We start from the raw sequence: 27,165 nt of genomic DNA, 5'->3' as shown, positions 1-27,165 counted from the left end.
AATGAAAGCAGAATGAGAAGCATTTTGGAATATACCCATGTGTATAACTAGTCATTGCTCATTCCCAACCCCCAATAGAAAATAAGTCATTTTTAAAAAGCTGGATTCAAGTTTGTGCTTTAAACTCAGGTACCTATGTAGGGATCACAGGTCTACTAGTCAGCATGACTTTTCCCTAAACTCTCACCAGCCTATGTTTCTTGAATGATTTACCCTTTCTCTGGACTTTATTATATATTTCAGTTTTTTTTTTACGTGTAATGACAGTTGGTGAGAAAATGATTATGACCTTTGTGATTCATTTAGACATATTGAAAGGATGTTACATGAATGTATTATTTATATTAGAAATTATTTCTATTCTTGAATTTGAAAATGGTTGGAATAAAGCTTAACCTAAAGAAATTTGTGGTAAAGCATTCTATAGTAAAACATTTTCAAAAATTATTTTTTCTATACCCTGATTTTAAATTTCAGAAAAGTGCTTCACTTAAATGCTATTCTGCTCCTCGTTCAGCTTATCAGAAGCATTGTATGACAGATACCCATATCTCCTGTCACTTCTATAAATGTGCTCTGTTTTCTAGCAGATTTGAATTCTGGAATCCCTTCACCTCCAGGGAATGTCTGCGCAAGCATACACACAGACACACACACACTCATAATAGACACCATATTCTTTCACAGCTATCCTTTTACATGCAGTTTCTGCTGCTGGGAGAACTTCTTGTGCTTTATTAATAAGGATATAGTTGTTGCCATCACAGAAATAACCTGTATTCGTGTAGTGCTTTACCAAGTACTTTTATGTACATTTTCTCAACTTTAACCCTTACCTAAAGCCTATGTGTTTGGCAGGGCAAGTTTTAGTCCTGCTGTGGGCTGGGCTGATACTAAGGCTCAAAGACATAAAATCAGCACTTTCCTGGTACAGTAAGATGCTTAGTAAGTATTTATTGGATGGAGGAATGGATGAATGAATGAATGGCCATTCTCACCCTCATGCCCTTTGGATTACATCATGGCTGCAGATTTAGTTATACCCCAGCAGAGGACTTGGTATGTAGTAGAAACTAGAATGTTTATTGACTACAACTTCCGCTTCTGGCTATGTTGGAGTAACTGGTTCTGGACTAGGCTTCTTGCCATAAAAAAACTGCAAAACTGGACAAAATATATGAGGCAGCTCTTTTAGCCTTTGGGCAACAGGCCTGTGATCTTGAAATTCATGGAATGAGCCCCATGATTGACCCTGATTTCTACCTGAAAACAATTTCCTGAGCTGGAGTCCAGGCAGAGCATAGTGGCCTTACTGTTCTGAGCTCAGAATTTGGGACAGCTAAAATGTCTAGCATCTTCAGGGCAGGACCTTGGAGAAGAGGAAGATGTGTAGGAGGGGCGCTCAGATGTTTGTGTGTGGGTCCCTTGTGAATTCTTGGCAGAGGGTTGGGCATCCTTGAATGAGAAAGACCAGAAGGGTGCCTTAGGGTTGGGAATGGAACAGAGATACTAGAGGTTGTACAGCTGGGGGATATTGGAGCTCTGGCCCAGACGGATTTGAGAGACAGGATGGACACCCCAGGCAACTGATGAAACACTGGAAAGAACATGAGATAAAGCAGGGATTGGCAAACCATGTCAGTAAAGTTTTGTTAAAACATCCACGCCCATCATTTACATATTGTCTGGTTGCTTTCACTCTACAATGGCAAAGTTCAGTATTTGCCACAGAGACATTAGGGCCGGCAAGGCCACAATATTTACTATTTGGCTCTTTAAGAAAAAGTTTTCTGACTACTGCCCTAGAGTTAAAGCCTATTCTAGACCTTCCCATAACAAAGCCTATGACCAAATCTAGATCTTCCTGTAACAAAGCCTATAAGGCAAAATCTGCAGGGGAGACAGAACTTGGAGGGTTGAGTTCTGCCAGGTTAGAGAAACTTGGGAAGCATCTTGAACTTTCCATAGGTACCCTAACAAAAGTATTACTTGACTTTTTGTTTAAAATTAGAATGTTCCTGAGCAGTATTGCCTCCTGTAGTGCTTTGGGACCTTTCTAACAGTGACAGTGGCTTTAGCCTACACTCTGATACTTTGAAAGTCTTTGGTTACTCCCCTGGACAAATTCTATATAAGAATATGTCTCATTCCACTTTAAAAGAAAAACCCTGTAATCTTTCTTCATGATGGAACTTTCTAGGATCTTCTATCCAATGTCAGTATTTAGTTTAAATTGAAAAAGTTGCTAATCCCCAAAGGCTAGAACCAGAGCTAAAGTAGCTTCCTGTTTAAGAGGAACAAGCAAGGTTCCTTTTGTTTCTGAATATTTTAAATTTAAAAAATATTTTGAACTTACAAATTGTTTCATGCATATAGACAAAACAGAATGTAACAAAAAACTGGATGCTCACCACACATAGCTTTTTTTACATGTTAATGTTTTGCCAAATTTGGTTCACATTATTTTTCTAAGAAATAGTATCTCAGATACATACTGTGTGTGTATCCTCCCTGATCCTGTTCTGTCCCTTCTTTTCCCAGTGATAACTACTCTTGAATCTTTTGCTTGTCATTACGTTAGATGTTTTTATACCAACAAAGTGTGTGTGTTTGTATCTATAAATTATATGTAATATTTTATGCATTTTCAAGTTTAAATAAAAGCCATCATTTTGTGCATATTATTCTGCAACTACTAGCTTTTCCACTCAACCTTGTTTTGAATTTAGACATGGTAAAATGTATCATTGTAATTCATTTACTACATGATTTGTATCTTCATTCTTTTGTTGATGGACATTTAGGTTTCCAGTATTTTATGATTATAAACAGTGCTAAAGTGAATATTGGTGTTATCTGTCTTACTGTGTTTATGTATTGGAGTTTCTCTAGATAATGTAACCAGAGATAGTATTGTTGCTTGTAGTATATCCACATCTTTGACTATCAGTTATTACTGAATTGCTTCCCAAAATGGTTTTATCCTTTTATAATTTCACCTGCTTTGGTTTGCACAATTGCATCATGGGTACTCTAAAGCAGACATGTTGTACCTGAAGAAAATATGACATATGACAATCTCATTTTACTACAGATAAATTGAAAGTTGGTTGTTTAGATTCTTGATAAATTTATTCCTGTTTAAAAACCTTCTTATGGAAATGTTCAAACCTGTACAAGTAGAGAGAACCCCTGTGAACCATAGAGAAAACCTCCATCATCAATTTTCAGTAATTATTAACATATGGCAGGCCTTATTTCATTCTCCCTCATCCCCTCAACTAGATTATTTTAGAGATCACAGATTTTCATTTAATTTCATCTGTAAATACTTTAGTGTATATACTTTATACTTTAATACTTTAATCTTTATATAGTATATATCTCCTACCCCCCCCAAAAGAAACCCACAATACCATTGTCACCACACAATACCATTATCACCCTCCAGAAGTAATTCCATAATGTTATCAAATATTCAGCATTCAAATTTTCCCAATTATCTGTTTTCTCGTTTTATCTACACTATTTAAAATACGATTACATTGTGAAAATATATACTTTTAAGGAATATATTTAAGCAGTGGCATATAAAATGTACTCTTAAATTTCTGGTTTTTCATAGAATCATGTTTAAACAGATGGTATCTATAAAGTAATCTAGGTGTAGTCTAACCCTTTTACTTTATAAATGAAAGAATTGAGGCTCAGAGAGGTTGAAATTTATTTAAAATTGGCCAGCTCACTGTAGCAGAGTTGGAATTAGAAGGCAGATCTTCTGACCCTAAATCCATTGCTCTTACACTAATTACATTGTGTTACCTGTCTCATGTTTTTCATCAGTTTTCTAAATCTGGCATTTAAGTATTTTTTCCAGTGGCTTTTTATAAATATCAGACTACTGTACTGTCTGTACAGTACTAATCTTGTGATTTACAACAGGTTGTATTTTAAAAGGAGTTTGTGAAAGGGTTGAATTATAATATCAACACTTGTGCCAAAGATACTGAGCTGTTCTGAAAAGCTGCTTGTCTTTTCTGACCTAGATACACAGTTTCCAACTGTGGCAGAGGATGCCAGAAAGGGAGAATGAGTGCTGGCAAGAGGCTGGAAATTAAGTTATTATATTACTGAGGAATCTAATACAGTTTTTCATTTTTAGCACTGTTGTATGTGAAATATTTTCTGTATTGCTGTAATACTTGGTGAATCTGTGTACTTTTTTGGCATACAAGACCTATTGTTTATTTTGCTAAGGTGAAAACAAAATGACTTCTTTTTGTTTTAAAGTTGGTGGTTTTTAACATTACTCCTTGTTTATTACTAGATTGCAGGTTCTGAGGTCATTTTGCAAACCTAACTAATTAGGAGAAATAATCTTGTCCTTTCTGTCTCCAGATACGGTTTCTTTGTGATGCTCTGTCCTGTAGAATAACAACAAAAAGTCTTTTGGGAACCAAAGACAATGTTTGAACCTTGTTTACCAAGGTGCTGGTTTTCCCTTCAGTGTTAAGTGTGCTGCAGCGGGCACAGTAGGGCAGAGAATACAGTTTCTTGCTACATTCATTACCACTTTTTTCTTTTGATCAGAATTGTCACCAGATCTGTAAATTCTAAAGATACTCTGATGACCTCTATCACAGCCATTTAGTGAGAAGGCAATTAATAGGTACTGAGGCACATATAGTTCAGGTACTACTTCATGTTTGATTGTGATTTAAAGGACTAGATCTTTTAAAGATCACTGTGCAAAATTAAATATATACCTGCTCTTTGATTTGCTTGTGGACACGGTGATATGAATCGTAAAGATGCTGGAGACCCAACCCGAGTTCTAGGGATAGCTCTGCCAATGTGTGATCATAGACAAATCATTTAACATCTTTGTATATTTGTGCTTTCACATTTTAAAAGTTTAAAAAATGAAATTTATACCATTCTGTTTTTTACTACTTTTCAGGGCTGTTGTAAGCACTGAATGTGATGCTATATGAGAAAATATTTTGAGAAATTCATATGAGTTTCTCCTTTGTGCCAGTTATTGTTCTATGTGTACAAAACAAAAAGTAAGCAAAGTAAAGATATCATATGGCAGTAGTAAATCCTATGGAGAGAACAGGGTCAGAAGTGTGCTGGAGGAGGGCCTGCTATTTTATATAGGGTAATCAGAGATGGGCTTATGATAAGTTGACATTTGAGCAGACACCTGAAGAAGTAAGAGGAGTTGTGTGGATGTCAGGGGTAAACTAGCTAGGTTCCAAGGGTGGGGAATTGTGTGCCTTGTTTGAGAAATAGCAAGATACCAGTGTGGGTGGAACACAGTGAGTGAGGAGGGGAGTGATGGGGGATGAGGCCAAGAAGTTAATGGGAATCAGATTATTGGAGATTTATAGGTCATTATGAGGTGTTTACTCAGAGACCAGAAGCATTGGAAGGTTCTGAGCAGAGGAATGATATGACCTATTTTTTTTTTTAATTTTAATTTTATATTGGGATATAGTTGATTTACAATGTTGTGTTAGTTTCAGGTGTACAGCAAAGTGATTTAGTTTTATTAATACATATCTATTCTTTTTCAGATTCTTTTCCCATATAGGTTATTATAAAGTATTGAGTAGAGTTCCCTGTGCTATACAGTAGGTCCTTGTTGACTAATTTTTAAAAAAAATATTTATTTGGTTGGGCCAGGTCTTAGTTGCAGCCAGTGGGCTCATTAGTTGTGGCTTGCTGGCTCCCCACTTGTGGCATGCGAACTCTCAGTTGCAGCATGCATGTGGGATCTAGTTCCCTGACCAAGGATTGAACCCGGGCCCCCTGCATTGGGAGCGTGGAGTCTCAACCACTGTGCCACCAGGGAAGTCCCTGATTATCTATTTCATATATAGTAGTGTGTATATGTTAATCTCAACTCCTAATTTATCCCTCCCCCCCAACCATTCCCCTTTGGTAACCATAAGTTTTTCTATGTCTGTGAGTCTGTTTCTATTTTGTAAATATGTTCATTTGTATCATTTTTTAGATTCCACAATATAAGTGATATCATATGATATTTATCTTTCTGTGTCTGACTTACTTCACTTAGTATGATAATCTCCATAGGTCCATCCATGTTGCTGCAAATGGCACTATTTCATTCTTTTTTATGGCTGAGTAATATTCCATTGTATATATGTACCACATCTTCTTTATCCATTTGTCTATTGGCGGACATTTAGGTTGCTTTCATGTCTTGGCTGTGACATGACATAATTTAAATTTTAAAGGGAACACTGTGGTTACTCTTGCTGAGAATAAACTCTAGGTGGGGAAGCAAGAGAACAAGGTAAAAGTGAAGGATTTGGTGATGGATCAGATGTGGATGTGAGAGGAAGAGAGGTGTCAAGGATGACTCCCCCAAGTTTTTGGCATGAGCTGTTGTAGGATGGGGTATTTGCCCTCTTTTGAGAGAGGGAAGACTGGGAGTGAGTAGCAAAGCTCGTTTTAGTTTTGTTTTTTTGAGGGAGGAGGTCACTAGTTGGTTTGGGACATATTAAGTTTAAGATGTTTATTAGACATCTAGGTGGGTATGTTGATTGTGTACTTGAATGTGAGTCTGAAACTCAGGGTGATATAAATTTGGGAGTCCTCAGTGTACACGTGGTATTTTAAAGCATCAAGCCTGGATGATATTGCCAAGGGAGTGTGTGTAGGATAGTAAAGAGATTAAGAGTGAGGTGTGTGTCCAGAGGCACTCCAGCATTTAGGTTGTGGATATAAGAAAGAAGGGAGACGGCAGAGTAATTTATGAAGTAGGGGGAGAACAAAGAGGGTAGTGTACTGGATGGGAGCCAAGGGAAGTAAAATGGTTAAGCAGGGAGCAGTCAGCTGTGTCACCTGTTGCTGAGAGGTCGACTGAAATGAGGGCTGAGAATTGTTCAAAGCATTAAACTCCATGGAAGTCCTATGGGACTTGACAAGAGCTGTTTCAGTGGAGCATTGGGTTGAGAGGCTGATTGGGGTGAATTTAAAGAGAGAATGGGAGGAGAGGAAATGGAAAACAAAAGTGTGAACTCAAAGAATTATGCCTTGAGAGGGGCAGAGAATCCGGCCGTGGGGAGGCAAGAGGTCAAGGAAAGTTATTCAAGAGAGAGGAGGGGGGTGATTACTGGAGTGTTATTCTTGAGGGGATAGGATCTAGAGGATTTGAGTGGAAAGATTTCCATTAGATAGGAATAGGGACAGTTCATTTGTAAAACAGGAAAGAAGGAAGACTATATGGGAAAAGATGCAGCAAGGTTGATATTTTGCATGAAATAGGAAGCAGGATGATGACCAGTTAAATGCGAGGATATGGGAAGAAAATACAGATGTGATGAGACAAGAGAAGATGTGAAATAATCATTAGGAAAGTGGGAAGTGAATGAATATTTGTTTTTTTTCAATGGGGCTCCTTGGACGTTGCAGGTGTTTAGCATTCCAGGGTACCAAATGCCAGGATTACCCACCTAGTCATTGTGACAACCAGAAAACTTTACCTCACGTTTTTAAATCCCCCAGGGTTGCAGTACCACTCCTGTTTGGGAACTGTTGATTATTGGGCCTTTTGAGGTTAAATCATGAATTTAGAAAAAGAACTGGGACTTCCCTGGCGGTCCAGTGGTTAAGACTTTGCCTTCCAATGCAGAGGGTGTGGGTTTGATCCCTTGTCAGGGAGCTAAGCTCCCACATGCCTCTCGGCCAAAAAACCAAAACATAAAACAGAAGCAATTCTGTAACAAATTCAATAAGGACTTTAAAAATGGTCCACATCAAAAAAAAAAAAAAAAACCAATTAGCACTATTGTGTGATTTCCCCCTCACCCCCCTGCCACATTCCAGGGTTACTGGTGGGGTATAGTTAAGAGTGTTGGGTATGATCAGGGTTGGGATTTTGCCAGGGTAGGATAACAAAGGCAATTGCTGGTGAAAGTCAGTGATAGATGATGGATTGTGTAATTTCAGTTGGATAAGGACAGAAGTGAGGGCATGCAAAGGGTGAGGGACTCTGAAAGGTGGTTGGGTTAGTAGATTATGGGCCCTGGTGGGGAGTGGGTACCTAGGGTAGGAAAGGAGATGAGAACATTGGAGGAAAAGAATACAAGGATTTTAGAATTTTAGAAGGATCATCTATGCGATTCTGGAAATTACTAAGAATTATGCCAGGAATTAGAGATGAGCTAAGTACTAAAGTCCTGAAGGAGTGGAAGGGAGTTTGGGGGATTAATCCAAGATGGGTGAAATAAGGCAAATAAATAGTGGAAACTGCTTATGGAAGAAGAGTCAGAAATTGCCTGTAAGTCACTATGATGATGACAGCCATGGAAATATATGGGAAGAGATGGTGACGTTTCAGATGGAGCCTTCTTGGATTCTACAGTTAATGGCACTCTCTAAGGAAAGAGAAATCTAGGGTTGAATTCAGATTTTTATTGAGCCTCTCCTGAGTGCAGGGCATGGTAGTAGGTGCTGTGGAGATAAAGATAAGTAATTTCATTAAGGAGCTTGTGATAAAAATAACTAAAACTGAGTAATAGAAATGTGATAAAGGAAGTTGAAAAAGGACTGGATGGCTCAAAGAAAGAAGAAATTATATTAACCTCAAGTATTAGGTAAGGCCTCCTGGAAGGGTAGATTTGAGATGGACATTTGATGAATAGAACAAGGGCAAATCATAGTGGAGTAGAGGTTGCAGTCCAGGTAAGGGAAAGGTTTAACTTGGAGCTTAGCGGTAGCACATTGTATGGTGTTCTGGGGAAGATTCATTATTCTCTTTTTGGCTGGAACTACAGTGATGAGAGAAATGACAGGGACAGAATTGCATTTGTGTTGTATTATGGAGGGCCTTGGTGACACCCAGTATTTGAGTGGAATGCCAGTTGTTTAGCTATTGAGTAGTCAAAGTTTTTCTAAAATTTTATTTATTTATTATTTTATTTTATTTCATTAATTAATTAATTTGCACTGGTCTTAGTTGCGGCAGGTGGGCTCCTTAGTTGCAGCTCGCTGGCTCCTTAGTCGTGGCATGCGGGCTTAGTTGAGGCATTCATGTGGGATATAGTTCCCTGACCAGGGATCGAACCCAGAGCTCCCTGCATTGGGAGCGTGGAGTCTTAACCCCTGCGCCACCAGGGAAGTCCCCATCATTGAAGGTTTTGAAGGGGAGCTTGATGTTCTCAAAGTAAAATTTTCCCCAAAGGTGGGCTGAAGTGGGGATAGAATAGTTTAGGAGAGGATAAATTCCTGTAAATAGTAAAACATGGCAAAACTATTCACAGTAGTATACAAGACTTCCATATCTTTGAATTATAAACATCTTTAGTAGTAAAACAAGGACTGAAACTCAGGATTTCCATTCTCATGCTGTATCTCTTTTCCTGTTTTGAATTCAGAGAGCTTGCCTCATTTATGTTTTCTTTACATGGCTCTCAGAACAGCACAGTCTTCGTTTTCTTAGTATCTCTCAGGCACTTCTCTGGCTAGTTGTGCCTCTTTTTCCCGTTCATTGGTACACCTACTCCCTTGGTGATCTTGTGGCTTTGCATACTACCTATATGCTGAAAAGTACCAAATTTATATCCTAATCCAGATCTCTCTTCTAAACTATAGGTTCATATGCTATAGTTGCCTACTTCTATATCTAATAATTATCTCAAGCTCAACATGTCCAAAACTGAATTCCTGTTCTTAATCCCCAAACCGCCTCTCCCTGCACCTTCCCTAACTCAGTTGCTCAGGCCAAAAACCTTGAAGTCAGTCCTGACGCCTCCACCTCGCTCCCACTCCACATCCATTCTACTAGGAAGACATGCCATCTTTCCCTTCAGAATATATCTATACTCTGATTGCTAAACTTTCTTAGTGGTCTCCTTCCTTCCACCCTTGCCCTCTCTACAATGTATTTCAACATAGCAAGCATAGTGATCTTTTAAAAACATGAGCCAGATATTGTCAGTGCTCTGCTCAAAACCTTCTAAGGGCTCCGTGTCTCACTCAGAGTAAAAGCTATAGTCCTTAAGATGACTGGAAGGACCTCCTATATTAGGAATTGACAAACGGTGGTCCCTGGACCACATTTGGATCCATTGCCTGTTTTTGTGTGACCTGTGGGCTAAGAATGATTTTTGCATTTTTAAATGGTTAAAAAAAAAACCTGATACTTTGTGACATGAACATTATATGAAGTTGAAATTTCAGTTCCCATAAATAAAGTTGTATTGGAATACAGCCATACCCATTTGTTTGCACACTGTGTTATGGCTACATTTGCACTACAAAGGCAGAGTTGAGTAGTAGAGAGAGACCTTATGGCTCCAAAGCCTAAAGAACTTTTTATCTGGTCCTTTAAAGAAAAAGTTTGCCAACCTCTGCCCTGTATGATCTGGTTCCTCATTCCCACCCTCAGTCCTCATTGCCCTTCTCTCCCCACCCAGCCTACTCAAGCCATCCAGCCACAATGGCCTCCTGTGCCTCTATCTGACCAGGCACAGTCTTCGTCCCCTGCCAGGAATGCTCGTTCCTGAGATCTCTGCATGGCTCACTCCCTCACCCCATGAAGGTTTGTTCAGGCGTCACCTTCTCCATGAGGACTGACCATCTATTTAAAATCGCACCCTCCTCTGTATAGTACCTGCATGTACTTGTGCTGTCCCCTGCTCTTTCTTTTCCATAGCACCTCACACCTTCTCACATACTGTTTAAAGTACTTGTTTTTACATTTACTGTTTTTTGGTTGTTTCCCCCACTCTGGACTTAAACACAAGGACAGGGATTTTTGTCTGTTTTGTTCACTGATGCATCCTAAGTGCCTAGAACAGTGGCTGGCTTATTATAGGTGCTCAATAAAGACTTGTTGAGATGCACTGAATTTTGGTTCTTTAACCAAATGAGTCATCTAACTGGTGGATAGAGTTCTTTCACTTCTGTCACTATTCCATCAGGAATGGGGAAGGGCTAGCGTGTGTGCTTTCAGTGAGGAGATGTGTTTTCCTGTCACCACTTCCTTGGATTGGTTACTTGATAACATCTTTTTCATCCTGCTCACTGACAGTAAGTGTTCAGAAAGCATTCTGATTGACCTAGCCAGCTTGTACAGTGCATTTTATGTTAGGGCTGCAGCCGTTGTGCCATCCTTGTTTAAACTGTTAATTGAGCAGGGACCTTTTGGCCTGAGCCCAGTGTTGCAAGGCTTCAAGTGATGTGGTGGGATTGAGCTTTTCCATCATTATAGGTGTTTTGGGGTAGGGATGAAGAGCTGGATTTTTGGAGTAGGTATATGTAATTTATAGGTTTTTCAGTTTAGCATTCCCCTAGTGCCGTTTTAATATAGAAAATAAAAGGAAATTTTCAGAGGAAAGTACGGAAATTCAGTATTCTTTTCACATTAGTATTGTACAGAAACTGAATGCCACCACGTAGGGAAAGTTTAGTTTATTTGAAGGGATTTGGAGGAAGTATTGAATTTATATGTATTTGCTCTTTTCTTAATGTATCTGAATTAGTTCATTTTCATATGCCCTGTGCTATGAAGCACAGTACCAAGTACAGAACAGGCAATTAGTAAGTATGTATTTACTGGTAAATCTCTTTATCTTAAAGTAATCCTCTTGGCGTATCAGTGAGGTATCTTTTTCTAATTTTATTTGCCCATCTTTAATATAGTGGACATGTGATTGTTCTTTTGTAATGGAGAAGTAGAGCCTGGATATTTGATTTTCACATAGCTCCTTCTGGAGAGGTTGCAGATGTTAGTATTAGCAAAATTTAAAGTTTTCTATTCAGTTATTATTTTGAGAGTAAATAATTTCTTGGATTCCATGTCACACTGTTTACAAGACATTATTTGGAATCTTTTAAGAAAGTAAGTATATTTAAATATTTTTGCCTTAATTTTTAATATTTTCTCCTAATTTCATTTCAGAAAAATTCCTAAATATTTGACTAAATTTTATAGTTTGAATATAGAAAGCATCGTCATTCTCCAGTTTTTTTTAAAATTTTTTATTTATTCATTTATTTATTTATTCATTCATTTATGGCTGTGTTGGGTCTTCGTTTCTGTGTGAGGGCTTTCTCTAGTTGCAGCAAGTGGGGACCACTCTTCATCGCGGTGCGCGGGCCTCTCACTGTAGCGGCCTCTCTTGTTGCGGAGCACGGGCTCCAGACGCGCAGGCTCAGTAGTTGTGGCACACGGGCTTAGTTGCTCCGCGGCATGTGGGATCTTCCCAGACCAGGGCTCGAACCCGTGTCCCCTGCATTGGCAGGCAGATTCTCAACCACTGCACCACCAGGGAAGCCCCATTCTCCAGTTTTGAGATTTGCTCCTAAGAAAAGGGTCTAATATTCATACATACAAAAACCTAGCTTTGTGGGCTGGGTAGCCTGACATCTAAAGCTTTCACCTTTAAAGGTCAGTTAAAAAGGACATACAATGCCACCAAAAATATGATCCATGAAAGAAAATTTTGATAAGCTGGGATTCATTAAAACTAAAAACTTCTGTTTTTTGAAAGGCACCCTTAAGAGGATGAGAAGACAAGTACCAGATTGGGAGAAAATCTTTGCAAAACACATATCAGATAAAGGACTGGTATCCAAAATATACAAAGAAGTCATAAAATTAAACAGACAACCCAATTAAAAAAAGGGTAGACGACCTGAAGAGATACCTCACTAAAGAAGATATACACATGGCAAATAAGCATATGAAAAGATGCTCAACATCATACGTCATCAAGGAATTTCAATTTCAGATGATAGTGAGATACCATTACACACCTATTAGAATGGCTGAAGACCCAAACTTTGACAGCACCAAATGCTGATGAGGATGTGGAGCAGCAGGAACTCTCATTCTTTCCTGGTGGGAATGCAAAATGGTACAGCTACTTTGGATGAAAGACAGTGTGGAAGTTTCTTACAAAACTAAACATAGTTTCACCATATGATCCTGTGGTCAAAGTCCTTGGTATTTACCCAAATGGGTTGAAAACCTGCACACAAATGTTTACAGCAGCTTTATTCATAATTGCCAAAACTTGATAGGTGAATGGATAAACAAACTGTGGTATATCCAGACAGTGGAATATTTTTCAGTGATAAAAGAAATGACATGGAGGAATCTTTTTAAAAAATATTTATTTATTTATTTAATTTATGGCTGAGTTGGGTCTTCGTTGCTGCGCGTGGGGTTTCTCTGATTGTGGTGAGCGGGGGCTACTCTTCGTTGCGGTGCACAGGCTTCTCATTGCGGTGGCTTCTCTTGTTGCTGAGCACAGGCTCTAAGCACATGGGCTTCAGTAGTTGTGGCACGTGGGCTCTAGAGCGTGAGATCTAGATCACAGGCTCAGTAGTTGTGGCTCACAAGCTTAGTTGCCCTGCGGCATGTGGGATCTTCCCGGACCAGGGCTCCAACCCGTGTCCCCTGCCTTTGGCAGGCAGATTCTTAACCACTGCTCTACCAAGGAAGTCCCGGCGTGGAGGAATCTTAAGTGCATATGGCTTAGTGAAAAGACTACATACTGTATGATTTCAACTATGTGACATTTGGAAGAGGAGGGTCAAATAGGTGGAGCCTGGGATTTTTAGGGCAGTGAAACTGTTCTGGATGATTCTGTAATGGTGGGTGCATGTCATAATCCTTTTGTCAAGACTCAGAGAAAGGTATAACACAAAGAATGAACCCTGATGTAAACTGTGGTCTTTAGTTAATAATATTGTATTAACATTGGTTCATTAATTGTAACAAATGTACCACACTAATGCAAGATGTTGATAATAGGGGAAACTGTGTGTGTGTGTGTGTGTGTGTGTGTTAGGGAGAAGTGGTATATGGAATTCTTTCTATTTCCTGCTCAGTTTTTCTGTAAACCTAAGGCTGCTCTAAAAAAACAATGTCTATTAATTGAAAAAATAGTAGTTAATAGAAAAAGTGATACACAGGCACACACGTGCCCATATATACACACTCCACCCTCTGCATACAACTACTCTTACTTAGTAAGTAGAACACAGCTAATGTTTTTCTGAGCTCTGTTTTTCAGAGAAATATATATCTGATATGTATATCAGAGAACGTATATCTGATATATAAGCAAAACATTTTATTTGATACTTGAGGTTTTTTCCCTTCTGAAGCCATATATTGAGCATGTACTATATGCCAGATACTTTTAAGTATTTTTAATAACCTGTCTCATTTAGTTTGAAGTAAATACTGTTCACCTCATTGCACAGGTGAGAAAGCTCTGGCTAAGAGAAGTTGGTAGTTGAATCTAGACCTGACTCCAAAGCCTGTGTCCTATATGGCCTTTGTAATTCACATAGACATATTTTTTTGAAAGAGCTAAAGTTTATCCACTAACAGAAGTGTAAGTGCCTTTAGAGCAAAAATATTATGGAAAGGGATTGTCTTGGTTTGAATCTTAGCTCTGCTATGTACTTTTGCTTTGTGATTTTAATTAGATTATATTGTCTCTTTATGCTCTAGCTTCCTTATATGTTAAGTGGAGATATTAAGATTGTTGTGGGACTTCCCTGGTGGTCCAGTGGTTAAGAATCTACTTTCCAATGTAGGGGACTTGGGTTCAATCCCTCGTTGGGGAACTAAGATCCCACATGCCACAGGACGTCTAAGCCCGCGCGCCACAGCTACTGAGCCTGTGCACTCTGGAGCCCACGCGCCGCAACCTGCATGCTGCAATGAAGATCCCGCGTGCCGCAACTGGGACCCGATGTAGCCAAATAAATTAAAAAAAAAAGATTGTTGTGAGGATTAAATGAATTAATATATCAAAAGCTCTTAGAACAGTGCCTGGTACAGAATGTGAGTCCCATAACTGTTAGCTGTTAATTAGTAGTGGAATATTTTCTCACTGTTTAGGTTAAGGAAACTGAGACCCAAGGAAATTAAGTGATTTTGAGTCACATAACTTTCTAAGGTCACAGAGCTATTAAATGGTGAAGTTGAGTCTTTTTTTAAATTTCAAGGCCAGAATTTTATCTACTAAGTTAATCATTTTTTTAGAGAGAAACTCTTCAAAAATGTGTTGCAGTTTCTATCAGCTCACAGTCTACCAAATATAACCTTTTTTTTTTTCAATCAGATATAGTAGGGAAAAGTCACTGGGCTATGACTTAGGTTTTGGACAACACTTTGTCCCTGATTAGTTGTGTGACTTCTTTGGTATCTCTGATTGTAGTTCACTTTAAACTGAGGGGTGGGTGGGATTGGACCAGATGATTTCTAAGTTCCTTTTACAGCATTGACAGAATATGATTCTGAGATGATATCATGAATTATTGCACTATGCTATAATACCCTGAAGTTCCCAGAGCTGCTTTTTAAAAAAATTTTTTTAATTTTTAATTTTTTATACAATTTTAAAAGGCTACACTCCATTTACAGTTATTACAAAATATTGGCTATAGTCCCTGTGTTGTACAGTACATCCTTGTGGCCTAGCTTATACCCAATAGTTTGTATCTCCTACTCCCCTACCACTGTTTTGTCCCCCCACCCCCTGCCAGTAACCACTAGTTTATTCTCTGTATCTGTGAGTCTGCTTCTTTTTGTGTTATGTTCACTAGTTTGTTGTATTTTTTAGATTCCACATATAAGTGATATCATACAGTATTTGTCTTTCTCTTTCTGACTTATTTCACTTAGCATAATGCACTCTAAGTCCATCCATGTTGCAACAAAGGGCAAAATTTTGTTCTTTTTTATGGCTGAGTAGTATTCCATTGTATTGGGTTGGCCAAAAAGTTCCTTTGATTTTTAAGTAAAAATAATAGACACATTTTTCACTTTCACCAAGAACTTTATTGAACAACATATTCACCATTTTGTTCCACTACCTTTGCCATTTTTCAGGCAAATTCATAATTCCATCTTCCCAAAACTTTTTATATTTTTGAGCAAAGAACTGTTCCAGGTGCCTTTACAGTCTTCCAAGGAATTGAAATTTTTTCCATTAAGAGAATTTTGTGAAGACCAAAATAAATGGAAATCCGAAGATTCAATGTCTGGATATGGCGGATGAATCAGAACTTCCCAGCCAAACAGTAACAGTTTTTGCCTGGTCATGAAAGAAACATGCAGTCTTGTGTTATCCTGATGGAAGATTATGCGTTTTCTGTTGACTAATTCTGGACACTTCGTCAAGTGCCGCTTTCAGTTGGTCTAATTGGGAGCAGTACTTGTTGGAATTAATCATTTGGTTTTCCAGAAAGAGCTCATAATAGAGGACTCCCTTCCAGTCCCACCATATACACAACGTCACCTTCTTTGGTGTGGTTGGTAGTGGTTCATCTCGCTTGCCCCATGATCTCTTCCATTCCACATTATTGTACAATATCCACTTTTCATCATCCATCACAATTTGTTTTAAAAACGGAACGTTTTCATTATGTTTAAGTAGAGAATTGCTGCAGAAATACGGTCAAGAAGGTTTTTTTCGCTTAACCTATGTGGAACCCAAACATCAAAGTGATGAGCATAACCAAGCTGGTGCAAATGATTTTCAGCGCTTGATTTGGGTACTTTGAGTATGTCCGCTATCTCCCATGTGGTATAACGTTCACTTCTCAAGTATTGTTTCAATTTGATCGCTATCAACTTCAACTGGTCTACCTGACCGTGGAGCATCGTCCAGCAAGAAATCTCCAGCACGAAACTTCGCAAACCACTCTGACACGTTTGATCAGTCACAGCACCTTCTCCATACAGTGCACAAATCTTTTTTTTTTGCGTTTCAGTGTGTTTTTACCTTTCTTGAAATAATAAAGCACAATATGCCGAAAATGTTGCTTTTTTTCTTCCATCTTCAGTATTAAAATGGCTACACAAAAATTCACCCATTTTGATAAGTCTTTATTTTATTTAAAACTCCCAAGTGTTTTTAATTTTTTTATTTTTAAAATTATTTATTTATTGGCTGTGTTGAGTCTTCATTGCTGCGTGTGGGCTTTCTCTAGTTGTGGAGAGCGGGGGCTACTCTTTGTTGTGGTGCGTGAGCTTCTCAGAGTGTAGTCTCAGTAGTTGTGGCTCACGGGCTTAGTTGCTCTGCGGCATGTGGGATCCTCTGGGACCAGGGCTCAAACCTGTGTCTCCTTAAGTCTTTTTTTAAATGCACGCTGATATGACAGCTGTCACATACAATCTAACAGAATTGTTTTGAATGAAGTTAAAGACAACCAAGTGCTACTAGAGCCGTCTTACGGGAAAAAACCAGACGAACCTTTTGGCCAACCCAATACATATATACCACATCTTCTTTATCCATTCATCTGTTGGTGGACACTTATGTTGCTTCCATTTCTTGGCAATTGTAAATAATTCTGCTGTGAACATTCGGGTGTGTGTATCTTTTCGAATTAGTGTTTTTGGTTTTTTTAAGATGTATTCCCAGGACGGGAATTGCTGGGTCATAAGGTAGTTCTATTTTTAGTTTTTTGAGAAACGTCTACACTGTTTTCCACAGTGGCTGCACCAGTTTACATTCCCTCCAACAGTGTTTGAGGGGTCCCTTTTCTCAGGGGTCCCTTTTCTCAACCTCCTCGCCAACATTTGTTATTTGTGTTCTTTGTGATGATAGCCATTCTAACAGGTGTGAGATGATATCTCATTGTGATTTTGATTTGCGTTTCACTGATGATTAGCTATGTTGAGCATCTTTTCATGTGCCTGTTGGCCATCTGCATTTCCTCTTTAGAAAAATGTCTATTCATTTCTTCTGCCACTTTTAAATTGGGTTGTCTGTTTATTTGATACTGAGTCGTGTGAGCCATTTACATATGTTGGTTATTAACCCCTTATCCATCATATGGTTTGCAAATATTCTCTCCCATTCAGTAGGTTGTCTTTTTGTTTTGTCGATGGTTTCCTTTGCTATGCAAAAGCTTTTAAGTTTAACTAGGTCCCATTTGTTTATTTTTGCTTTTATTTCCTTTACTTTAGAAGACGGATCCAAAAAAACATTGCTGCAGTTTATGTCAAAGAGTGTTCTGCCTATGTTTTTCTCTAGGAGTTTTATAGTATCCAGTCTTATATACAGGTCTTTAATCCATTTTGAGTTTATTTTTGTGTATGGTGTTAGAGAATGTTCTAATTTTATTCTTTAACATGCAGCTGTCCAGTTTTCCCAGCACCACTTATTGAAGAGACTGTCTTTTCTCCATTGAATATTCTTGCCTCCTTTGTCATACATTAACTGACCATAAGTGCATGGGTTTATTTCTGGGCTCTCTACCCTGTTCCATTGATCTATGTGTCTGTTTTTGTGGCAGTACCATACTGTTTTGATTACTGTAGCTTTGTGGCATAGTCTGAAGCTAGGGAGCTTGATTCCTCCAGCTCTGTTCTTTCTCAAGATTGTTTTGGCTATTCGGGGTCTTTTGTGTTTCCATACGAATTAAAAATTTTTTTTTCTAGTTCTGTGGAAAATGCCATTGATAATTTGATAGGAATTGTATTGAGTCTGTAGATTGCCTTGGGTAGTATGGCCATTTTAATAGTATTGATTCTTCCAATCCAAGAACATGGTGTATTTATCTGTTTGTGTCATCTTCAGTTTCTGTCATCAGTGTCTTGTAGTTTTCAGAGTACAGGTGTTTTGCCTTCTTAGGTAGTTTTGGTATTTTATTCTTTTTGATGCGATAGTAAATGGGGTTGTTTCCTTAATTTCTCTTTTTGATACTTAATTGTTAGTGTATAGAAATGCAACAGATTTCCGTATTAATTTTGTATCCTGCAACTTTACCAAATTCACTGATGAGCTCTAGTAGTTTTCTGGTGATATCTTTAGGGTTTTCCATGTATAGTATCATGTCATCTGCAAACAGTGATGGTTTTACTTCCTTTCCAGTTTGGATTCCTTTTATTTCTTTTTCTTCACTGATTGCTGTGGCTAGGACTTCCAAAACTATGTTGAATAAAAGCGACAAGAATGAGCCCAGAGCTTCTTGATGTATAGGTAGGGTGGTTACTCTCCATACTGATGACTGAAAAGTGCTATTGGTGATCCACAGTTTCTCCACTACATCAGCTTTTACTTAACATTCTTCCCTCTTTTTCTGCTTTCAGTTAACTTTCTTAATATGTTTGACTTATTGGTTTTACCTTTTTATAGCGAGCAGCTTGTGGACTTTGTTTTCAGTTCCCACCTGTGAGTAGTTCAGTTCAGTTCTCATCAGTGCAGCAATCTTTGGCTGCAGGATTCACAGCTAAGTACTGAATGGTTGACTCTTCTAGAATGGAGTAAGGTTGGGAATGGGAAGTGCCAAAGACTCTAAATTGTATAGTACGATCTTTATACAAAAGGTATAATTTTAGTGACAGGAGGATCTTTGAGATATCTCTTACCATGGGATCATGTTTTAGTTTGTTTCTTAACTTTGTTGTATAAAAGGACCCTATGAATTGCAGCATTATGGGTTCCCTCCTTACCTTGATTTGATATGTGTAGTAATCAAAGTAAGTTCTATCTATTAGTTGTTACATAATTTTAAAAAAATCAGTCTTCACTAGCTTATTTCAGGTGCATTTTGTAAGTCAGAGTCAGGAAAGTTGGTTATAAGATATGAATAGTGTTGCATGTAGGTCACAACTGAGTATCATTTGACTATAAATGTGGGTCTGTTTTTTCATTTGTAGTTTAGGGAGAGTTAAATGTCACCTTTAACTTTCCTGGTCCCAAGAATTCAAAAAGGATTTTTTTCTTTAAGAGAGCAACTGATAGGAAATTATTGTAGATAAAAGTAAAAGGGGGTTTCATTATTTACGGGAAAATTTAAAGGAAAGATATTGAAATGAAGAGGGAGCTCTTTCTTTGTGGGTGTTTACATATCCTTTGGTGTGTGTTACTCCTGATAACCATGTAAAGCATATGTTCTGTTTTAGTGGTCTCTCTCTAGTTTTTTTGTTTTTTACCACTGGGCTTATATAAGGACTTCAGTGCTCAGAAAAGCTTATTTTTTACCTTATCTGGAATAAAATCTTATAAAAGTGGAACAAAGGGTTAATAGAATGGTGTTTAGGCCTCTGGGCAGAAATATACTGTGGGATTCTGGTGAGAGTCATCCATGGGTAATGAAATCAGGATTTAGTGAATATTCAGGAGTCTGGCATAACAGTGCATATAGGTTGAGAGGGAAGTAGGGTCTCTTGGGGGTTAGGGAAGCAGAGCCAAAAAAGCATTCTGAATTTTAGGCCTAAAATGATTGAAGATGAAACATGGTTCCAACATTTGCTGTAAATCTGATGGCAGTATCAAATGGAAAAGCTTCATGGTTACAATCAACAGTGTTATATTTTCAGGTGTCTTACCTACTTTTCAGATAGGTCTGACTAATGCCAATTTCTGTTGAAAAATCTCATGGTTAATTGCAACATTTTTGCCACCAGTAGTAGTATTACTTTTTCAGGTTGTACTTCTTTAATGAATCTGTGTCTGTTAATGTATTCATCTCATTGAGTGCAAGTCAGCCAGCTGCCACATTGTGGCTACCAGGGGGGTTATTTTTCTGGCCATATCACTTAGGCTCTTGGGCCCGGGCCTTCAAAGGATGTATTAGCTTTTTGTTTAAAATGAAGTAATTTTCCTCTATAAAGACTGTTTCATTTTAGTCAATAACATGTTTATGGGTTCCACACTCTGATATGAAACTAATTGTAAGTAAGCATTTTTGAAAAGTTGTTTTTCTTTTTCTCTTGCAGGTGTATTCTAGAGAACAATTCTTCAAACACCTTTGCCATATTGACTCTGAGCTGTCAGGGGACTCAGGCTTATGAGGAGGTACTGTCACAGAAAACAGTGTCTAGTGAAGACGACAAGAAAGAGGGAAAAGGATCGGAAGAAGAAGCTAAAATACTGTAGAAAACCATGGTAGGTTATTATTTATGTTTCCTTAATTTAGTTACCAGAGATCTCAATCACTTAAAATTGGAACCGTTAACAGTGAGGGCAAGTGAAAAACAGTGGTGGTAATTTTTTGCTCCAGTGTATCAGCTAAAGATGGCATTCTACTATTTAAGCAAAGCAAATGAGTTCAGATTTATTACGAGCCCTTTAAACCACAAGATGGAGCCCCATGAGCCTGCAGGCCGTAAATTATTAAATACAAAGGAGGGAATGCTCATAAATAATATTTTTTAATAAAACTGGCATTAGCAAACTGATACACATGGCTAAGGTGACCTTGAACTTGAAATTATGTAATTTTTCTCTAGCTTTCTGCCTGAAACTCAGTTTTTTTCCCATGGAAATTAAAAATCCTGAGCCAGTCCTTTAAGTAATGATATGAAGGGTTTGGAGTTTATAAAATATGTGAGTATTTAACTCAAAAAGACACCTTTTTTCACATGCTTTTAATTTTAAAATAATAGGGTCAGGTGTTGAGTGTATTGGGGGCACTGAACTGAATATCATGGAAACCTTGCTTTTTGTGGAAAGTTAATACTTAAATTGAATTTGAGATGTTACATGAGGTCATAACATCTGGTGCCTAACTTTTTAATTGGTAAAATGTGCTGAATATTTTTCTCCTCGTATTTTGGTTCTGGAGGATGCTGTGTGAATTTTTCCATAAGTGAGAAAAGGCTTAAAAAAGATGTTGTAAGTGGGAAAAAGCACAAAAATATTAATCATCAGTATGTTTGAAATATGTTGTTTAGCAAGTCTGATGGTATTTCTTTAAATGACATTTGATTTTTAAAAAATTTGTTTTAGAGGTTATAACTTAGTTGACTTACTCTTTAAAGAAGGAATTCTACTAATATTTTAGTTCTGGATGGTGCGGAAAAATGTTAACTTGGGATTTTCTCTGTCATTTACTTTTATGGTGAGATGTGAAAAATGACAGTGTAACTTGTGTTTCTTCCCATATGAATTATTTGCCTTTTCAGCTTATTTATCTACTGTAGTCTTGATATTCTTAGAACTTAAAGAAATGCTTTATATGTATTACTTGTCATAATTGATGAAAATTCCTTTCCTAGTTTATTCATTTTAAATGTAGCTTTAGATGTCTGGTGTAGAAATTTTGTGTTTACGTAGTTTAATTGGTCAGTAGGTGTTTTCCAGTTTCTCCTGTTCCTTTGCCTTAGATCTCAGGTTTGAAAGAGAACTTTCTGTTTCTGCATAGTTCTTCCAATTTAATTTTTTAATACTTAAAATCAGTATGGAGCTTATTTGGGTAAATAAGGTAGCTTTCTTTTTTGGGGGTGGTAATACCATTCATTCAGTTCTTTCATCACTGTTTCATGATGTTTGTCCTATCACATCCAGTAGATTCTTGGATTTAACATTGGCAGTCTTATGTTTTTTGTGAGAGAAAGGCCAAAGGTTTGTGTTAGGTAGCAGTATGTAATTTTCCTAAGGTGTGGCCAGTGTGCAGGACTGAGTAACTTAATTTAGTAACTTAGTAATTCATCATAAAACTAAATGACAGAGAAAATCTCAAGTTAACATTTTTCCCCCTACCATCCAGAACTAAAATATTAGTGGAATTTTTTCTTTAAAGAGCAAGTTAACTATCAATAAGTTATAATCCCTGGAACAACCTAGCATCTCCAATTTGTTACATGGCTCTTTTGTTTTCTTGTTAATTTATTTTGGGATATATACCTAAATCTCATGAAGTGGTTAAAAAGTTTTTTTCTTTGTAGCAAAAGACTTCTCCAGTTGGAAAACTGGTCATGGACTTTGAGAGCAAGAAAGAAATCTAGACAGAGATGGCCTTTATCTAGAAAAAAAGAAAGCTTCATGATTGATTTTAGTAATTTTATTAAGTAATAATTGAGGGTTTCAAAGGATTACTTACCTTTTTAGTTATAGCTTGCTTCATTTTGTAGGGGACAGTGATACTGTGGTATTAATTTACTAGTGTCCAAATTAATCTGATTTTAAAACATTGACATTCAAACAAAAACAAAAGAGACAAGACTGATAAAGCGTTGCAAATATTTTATTTTGCAGTAAAGACTTTAAAACATAATATTTACTGTCTGCTAGCACATAATTTCATGTAAGTTAGGGCACTGTAGCCACCCTTTAAGTCAAATACTTTTGGCTTTATGGAAACTCACCAAGTTTTCCTTGTTCATTTTGCTCTGTACTGGTACAAGTGTCTTTATGGTATTTGTAAATTTGGAAATATTCAAAGGTTTTTGCATGTGTGACTCATGAGTGTGAAGGATCTTCTCAATTAAATTTTCATGAAATTCATTCTGTTTCTAGACTGTAATCTGTTCCACTGATTTCTGGGCCAGCATGTCATTTTAATTATTGCTTTTAAAATTTTTGATATTTTATTTTAGCATAATGGTACCACCCATCCACCTTTGTAGAATAGTTCTTGATACACTCATGACTTCCCTCCCCGCCACCCCCAAAATGAGCTTTAAAATTATTTTTGTTGAGTATTAAAGTAAATCTATCTTGAGGGGATTTTGATTGAGAATGTGAATACATTTGTAAATTAGTTTGGGAAATTAATTCTTTTACAATATGTATTTTCCCCATTCTGGAATTTGGAATATCTCCTACTAATCTACTTAAAAAATTAAAGCTTCACACCAAAGTTTGAATGCCAAATAATAAATAATATTCTAATGTGGTCCATAGTTTTACTATCTTGTTCACACATAACTTTGTATTTTGTATTATTACTATATTACAAAATCTCAATTTTTCTAGATGCAGAAGTGTCCAGGAGTTTGGAAAGGAGTGACTGGGTATCATGAGTCACCCATATGCATTTCTAGATACTCTGTCGAAGCTAGGAAGTATCTTGTTTCTTGCAGATGATGTGTGATATGGATGACCTTTTTTGACGTGGTATTGAAAACACATAGATTGAGCTAAAATGTGGCATATACATAATACTGAATGTAACTTGGGTGAACTCTTCCAAAATATGAATGAAAGATCTCTAATTTTCTGGTGTGGAGTTTGGTAGGATGGGGTTTTACTTCCTTTCTTGAGCAGTTTTTCATTGTCTCGGTGCTAACTGTTTCACAACAGTTTGACAATTAATGCTATGACTTGATTTAAATATATTTGGAAGTCATCCTTTTCAGGTAATATTTCTTTTATTGAAGTAATAGTTTCCTTTCACCTTCTGACAGAGATCTATTAGATCTTTTGCCAATGATGATCGCCATGTTATGGTGAAACATTCAACAATTTATCCATCTCCGGAGGAACTTGAAGCTGTTCAGAATATGGTGTCTACTGTTGAGTGTGCTCTTAAACATGTCTCAGATTGGCTGGATGAAACAAATAAAGGCACAAAAGCAGAGGGTGAGACAGAAGTGAAGAAGGATGAGGCTGTAGACTCCTATTCCAAGTGAGTGTGACCTGACATTTGTGGTGCTGTCCTATAATGCCCAGGGTCCCGTCCCACTGGGTTACATTTGCTATTTGGTGTTCTTTGGGTTCTCTCATTTATATGACTGTAAACAAGGAAGTAAATGTTTGTGGAATTTTTCTGAGTTAAATTTGCAGGGAAAGCAAGAAAGGAATAATAATTAGACCAGAAAAAGAAGATAGACCTGTTCAGGATGCCTTTTGAGGGAGCAAGCACCAAGCCCTTTTAAAAAAACTTCTCTTTTTTGGAGATTATGATATGTCATCTTTTTCATGTGTTGGTTCAGCCTCCTAAATTCAGAAATAAATAGTAGTGTTTTTGGTCTCTGGGAAAATCATAGAATGTCATTTTTGTCCGGTATTTAAAAATCCTGGTGTAGAAGAAAGAGTGCAGGAGAATATACTCTAAAGGTTTATATGACTGTATCTGCCTTGTTGATTTCCAGGATCCAGTACAGTATCTTGCATATAGTAAATGCTCATTGGGTATTTGTGGAATGAATGAAGGCCTAATGGGAGCCAGACCCTTCAACAGTTATAGCACAGTATTCCCAGTGCTGCAACAACAGTAAGAGATTAATGAGATGAAGCTGAATGATAACTAGGAAGCTTTTTATGCCTTGCTAAGCTTAGAGTTATTGTTTTGAGCAATGTCACTATGATTGGAATAATTGTATGGTTTACTTCGAAAAATATAGCTCATTTGACTCTATTGTGTTAATAGGATTAAGAACATTACTTTGGCTGCAACTGGTAAATTGAGGATAGAAGTTACAGAATTTTTTCTCAGGCTTTCAATTCTAAATCTGTGATAAGTAGATAATAGTGGGAAAGTAGTAATAAATTGATATCTTTAACTGAAAGATAGTGTAACCTTTCCATCTTCAGATGAAAGAAAATCAGTATCAGTTTTTAGCTGAAGAATGTATTTTCTTGACTTTGTTAGCTTTTTACAGGTAATATATACATTGTGTCTAGTCAGGGACTTGTCAGCTGGAAGTTTCTTGGCAGTAATTCACTTTTTCTTGCATATGATGGCTTTAAAAAAGATACTGTCAAATTTGGGGGTTCATGGTAATTAGTAGTATCATCCAGTAATCTAGCCCAGTCCCTGTGCAAGTTAAATAGTCATGCATTCCTTATTTATTGATTGACTGATTGGCCACGCTGTGTGGTTTTCGTGGTCTTAGTTCGTGGACCAGGGATTGAACTCCGGCCATGGCAGTGAACACGCTGAATCCTAACCACTGGACCGCCAGGGAGTTACCACATTACATATTTAAATTGCACGTTGGAATGTGTTTATACCCTTTTAAAAACTTTTTTTTATTGTGGTAAAATACATATAACATAAAATTTGCTATTTTTACTATTTCTAAGTGGAGTTTTATTTTTCAGTGAAGTTCAGGCCTTCTAATACATCTTCTGTTTGCTGTCAAGGCTGAGCAGACCTTTGGAAAGTGCTCCAGTAGACTTTTGCTTAACTGGATCAGGTCACTGAGTTTTCAAGGTTTTTAAAAGATAACATACTCCTGTGCTTTGTTTGGATCTTTAAATAGAGTGCTCTGTGTGCACGCTATTGATTGTCTCTAAAGTGTTTCCAGTTTGTGAAACATTCCGGAGTTGAGCACTTGTGTATGGTTCTTCCCATGTGGTAGAACTCAAGGAGTGCAGAACGATTGTGTCCTTATTTTATGTAAAACATAAGCAGGAACGGCGTCCAAGAACAGAGCTGTGTTCTGGTCATAGATACGTATTATGCTCCTGAAGTATGCTAAGCGCTACAGAGGGCATAGAGATGGGGAAGGCTAGCTTATACTTATTAAGCACCTTCTATTGCCAGAGACTGTTAGGTAGCTTTTACCTGTGTGCTGTTATTTTACCTCTTTACAAGCTGACTTACAAGTCAAATAAATTGAATAAGTTCATACTATTTGTATTTTAGGAATATTAGCTTAGTTTTAATTAGTTCCCTGTAGCTGGGTCACTTGCGTTATAATACATCATATTCAAATTCATTATTAAAATTCAGAACTGAATTAGGACTTAAGTTTCTCTGCTCAGTCATGCTGTCTTGTACATGGTGAGACCAAGTATATCATAATTATGATATAGAATTTAATAAGCAAGCTAATAATGGCTAGTTAAGAATATCTACCATTTATTGAGTGCCAATTACTGTACCAGATTACTTTTCACATTATTTTACAACAAACCTGCTAGTCTCTATTATTGTTATCCCCCTTCTCCACCCCCATTTTACTTACGGGATTTCCACTGCTTATGAAAAAAGAGGAACTCAGAATCATTAACAAACTTTAACTTGCTTAAGGTCAGTGAATGAGTGTGTGGTGGAGTCAGGATTCACATTCAAGTCTGTCGGACTCCTGATCCAGTTTTCTTAGCATCTTTACTTCACGTATCCGTGACAAAAATGTGAAAATACAGAGCAGGGAGAGACTATATGCTGGTTCGGGGGATCAGAAAAAACTTTATGAAGGAGGTAGCGTTTGCAGTAGGTCCAGAGGATGAGTAGGGTTTTGTCAGGCAGTGGAAGTGGAAGAAGAAATAAATCTCAGCAAAGATCTAGGTGTGAGAAAGTATAGGGACTGTTTAAGGAATAATAGCTATTGTTTATTGAGCTATTAATATATGCCAGGCTCTGGGCTAAGTTCATTACTTACACTAATTAAATGATATTCTCAGTACCACTCTGAGGAAGGTATTATTTCTTTTTTACAAATGAGAAGGCAGGCTCAAAAGAGTCAAGTAATTTGTAATT

At 37.4% G+C, this 27,165-nt stretch overlaps 1 protein-coding gene across 5 annotated transcripts in view; it reads left to right on the top strand.

Moving 5' to 3' along the window:
* STRBP (spermatid perinuclear RNA binding protein) overlaps positions 1-27,165 on the top strand; it is a 145,767-nt gene that overhangs the window by 58,543 nt on the left and 60,059 nt on the right. For all 5 annotated transcript variants that reach the window (XR_009503769.1, XM_059925576.1, XM_059925575.1 and 2 more), the window contains exons 2-3: positions 20,732-20,900; positions 24,143-24,363. Coding sequence is in view for 4 of the 5 variants with exons in the window: in XM_059925576.1 (XP_059781559.1) it covers positions 20,898-20,900; positions 24,143-24,363 (224 nt within the window). In the remaining variant the exon portion in view is untranslated. The remainder of the gene's footprint in view (positions 1-20,731; positions 20,901-24,142; positions 24,364-27,165) is intronic.

The sequence above is a fragment of the Balaenoptera ricei genome, chromosome 6 (assembly GCF_028023285.1).
Source record: "Balaenoptera ricei isolate mBalRic1 chromosome 6, mBalRic1.hap2, whole genome shotgun sequence".
Taxonomy (NCBI): Eukaryota; Metazoa; Chordata; class Mammalia; order Artiodactyla; family Balaenopteridae; genus Balaenoptera; species Balaenoptera ricei.
This window is presented reverse-complemented; position numbering and strand designations above follow the sequence as displayed.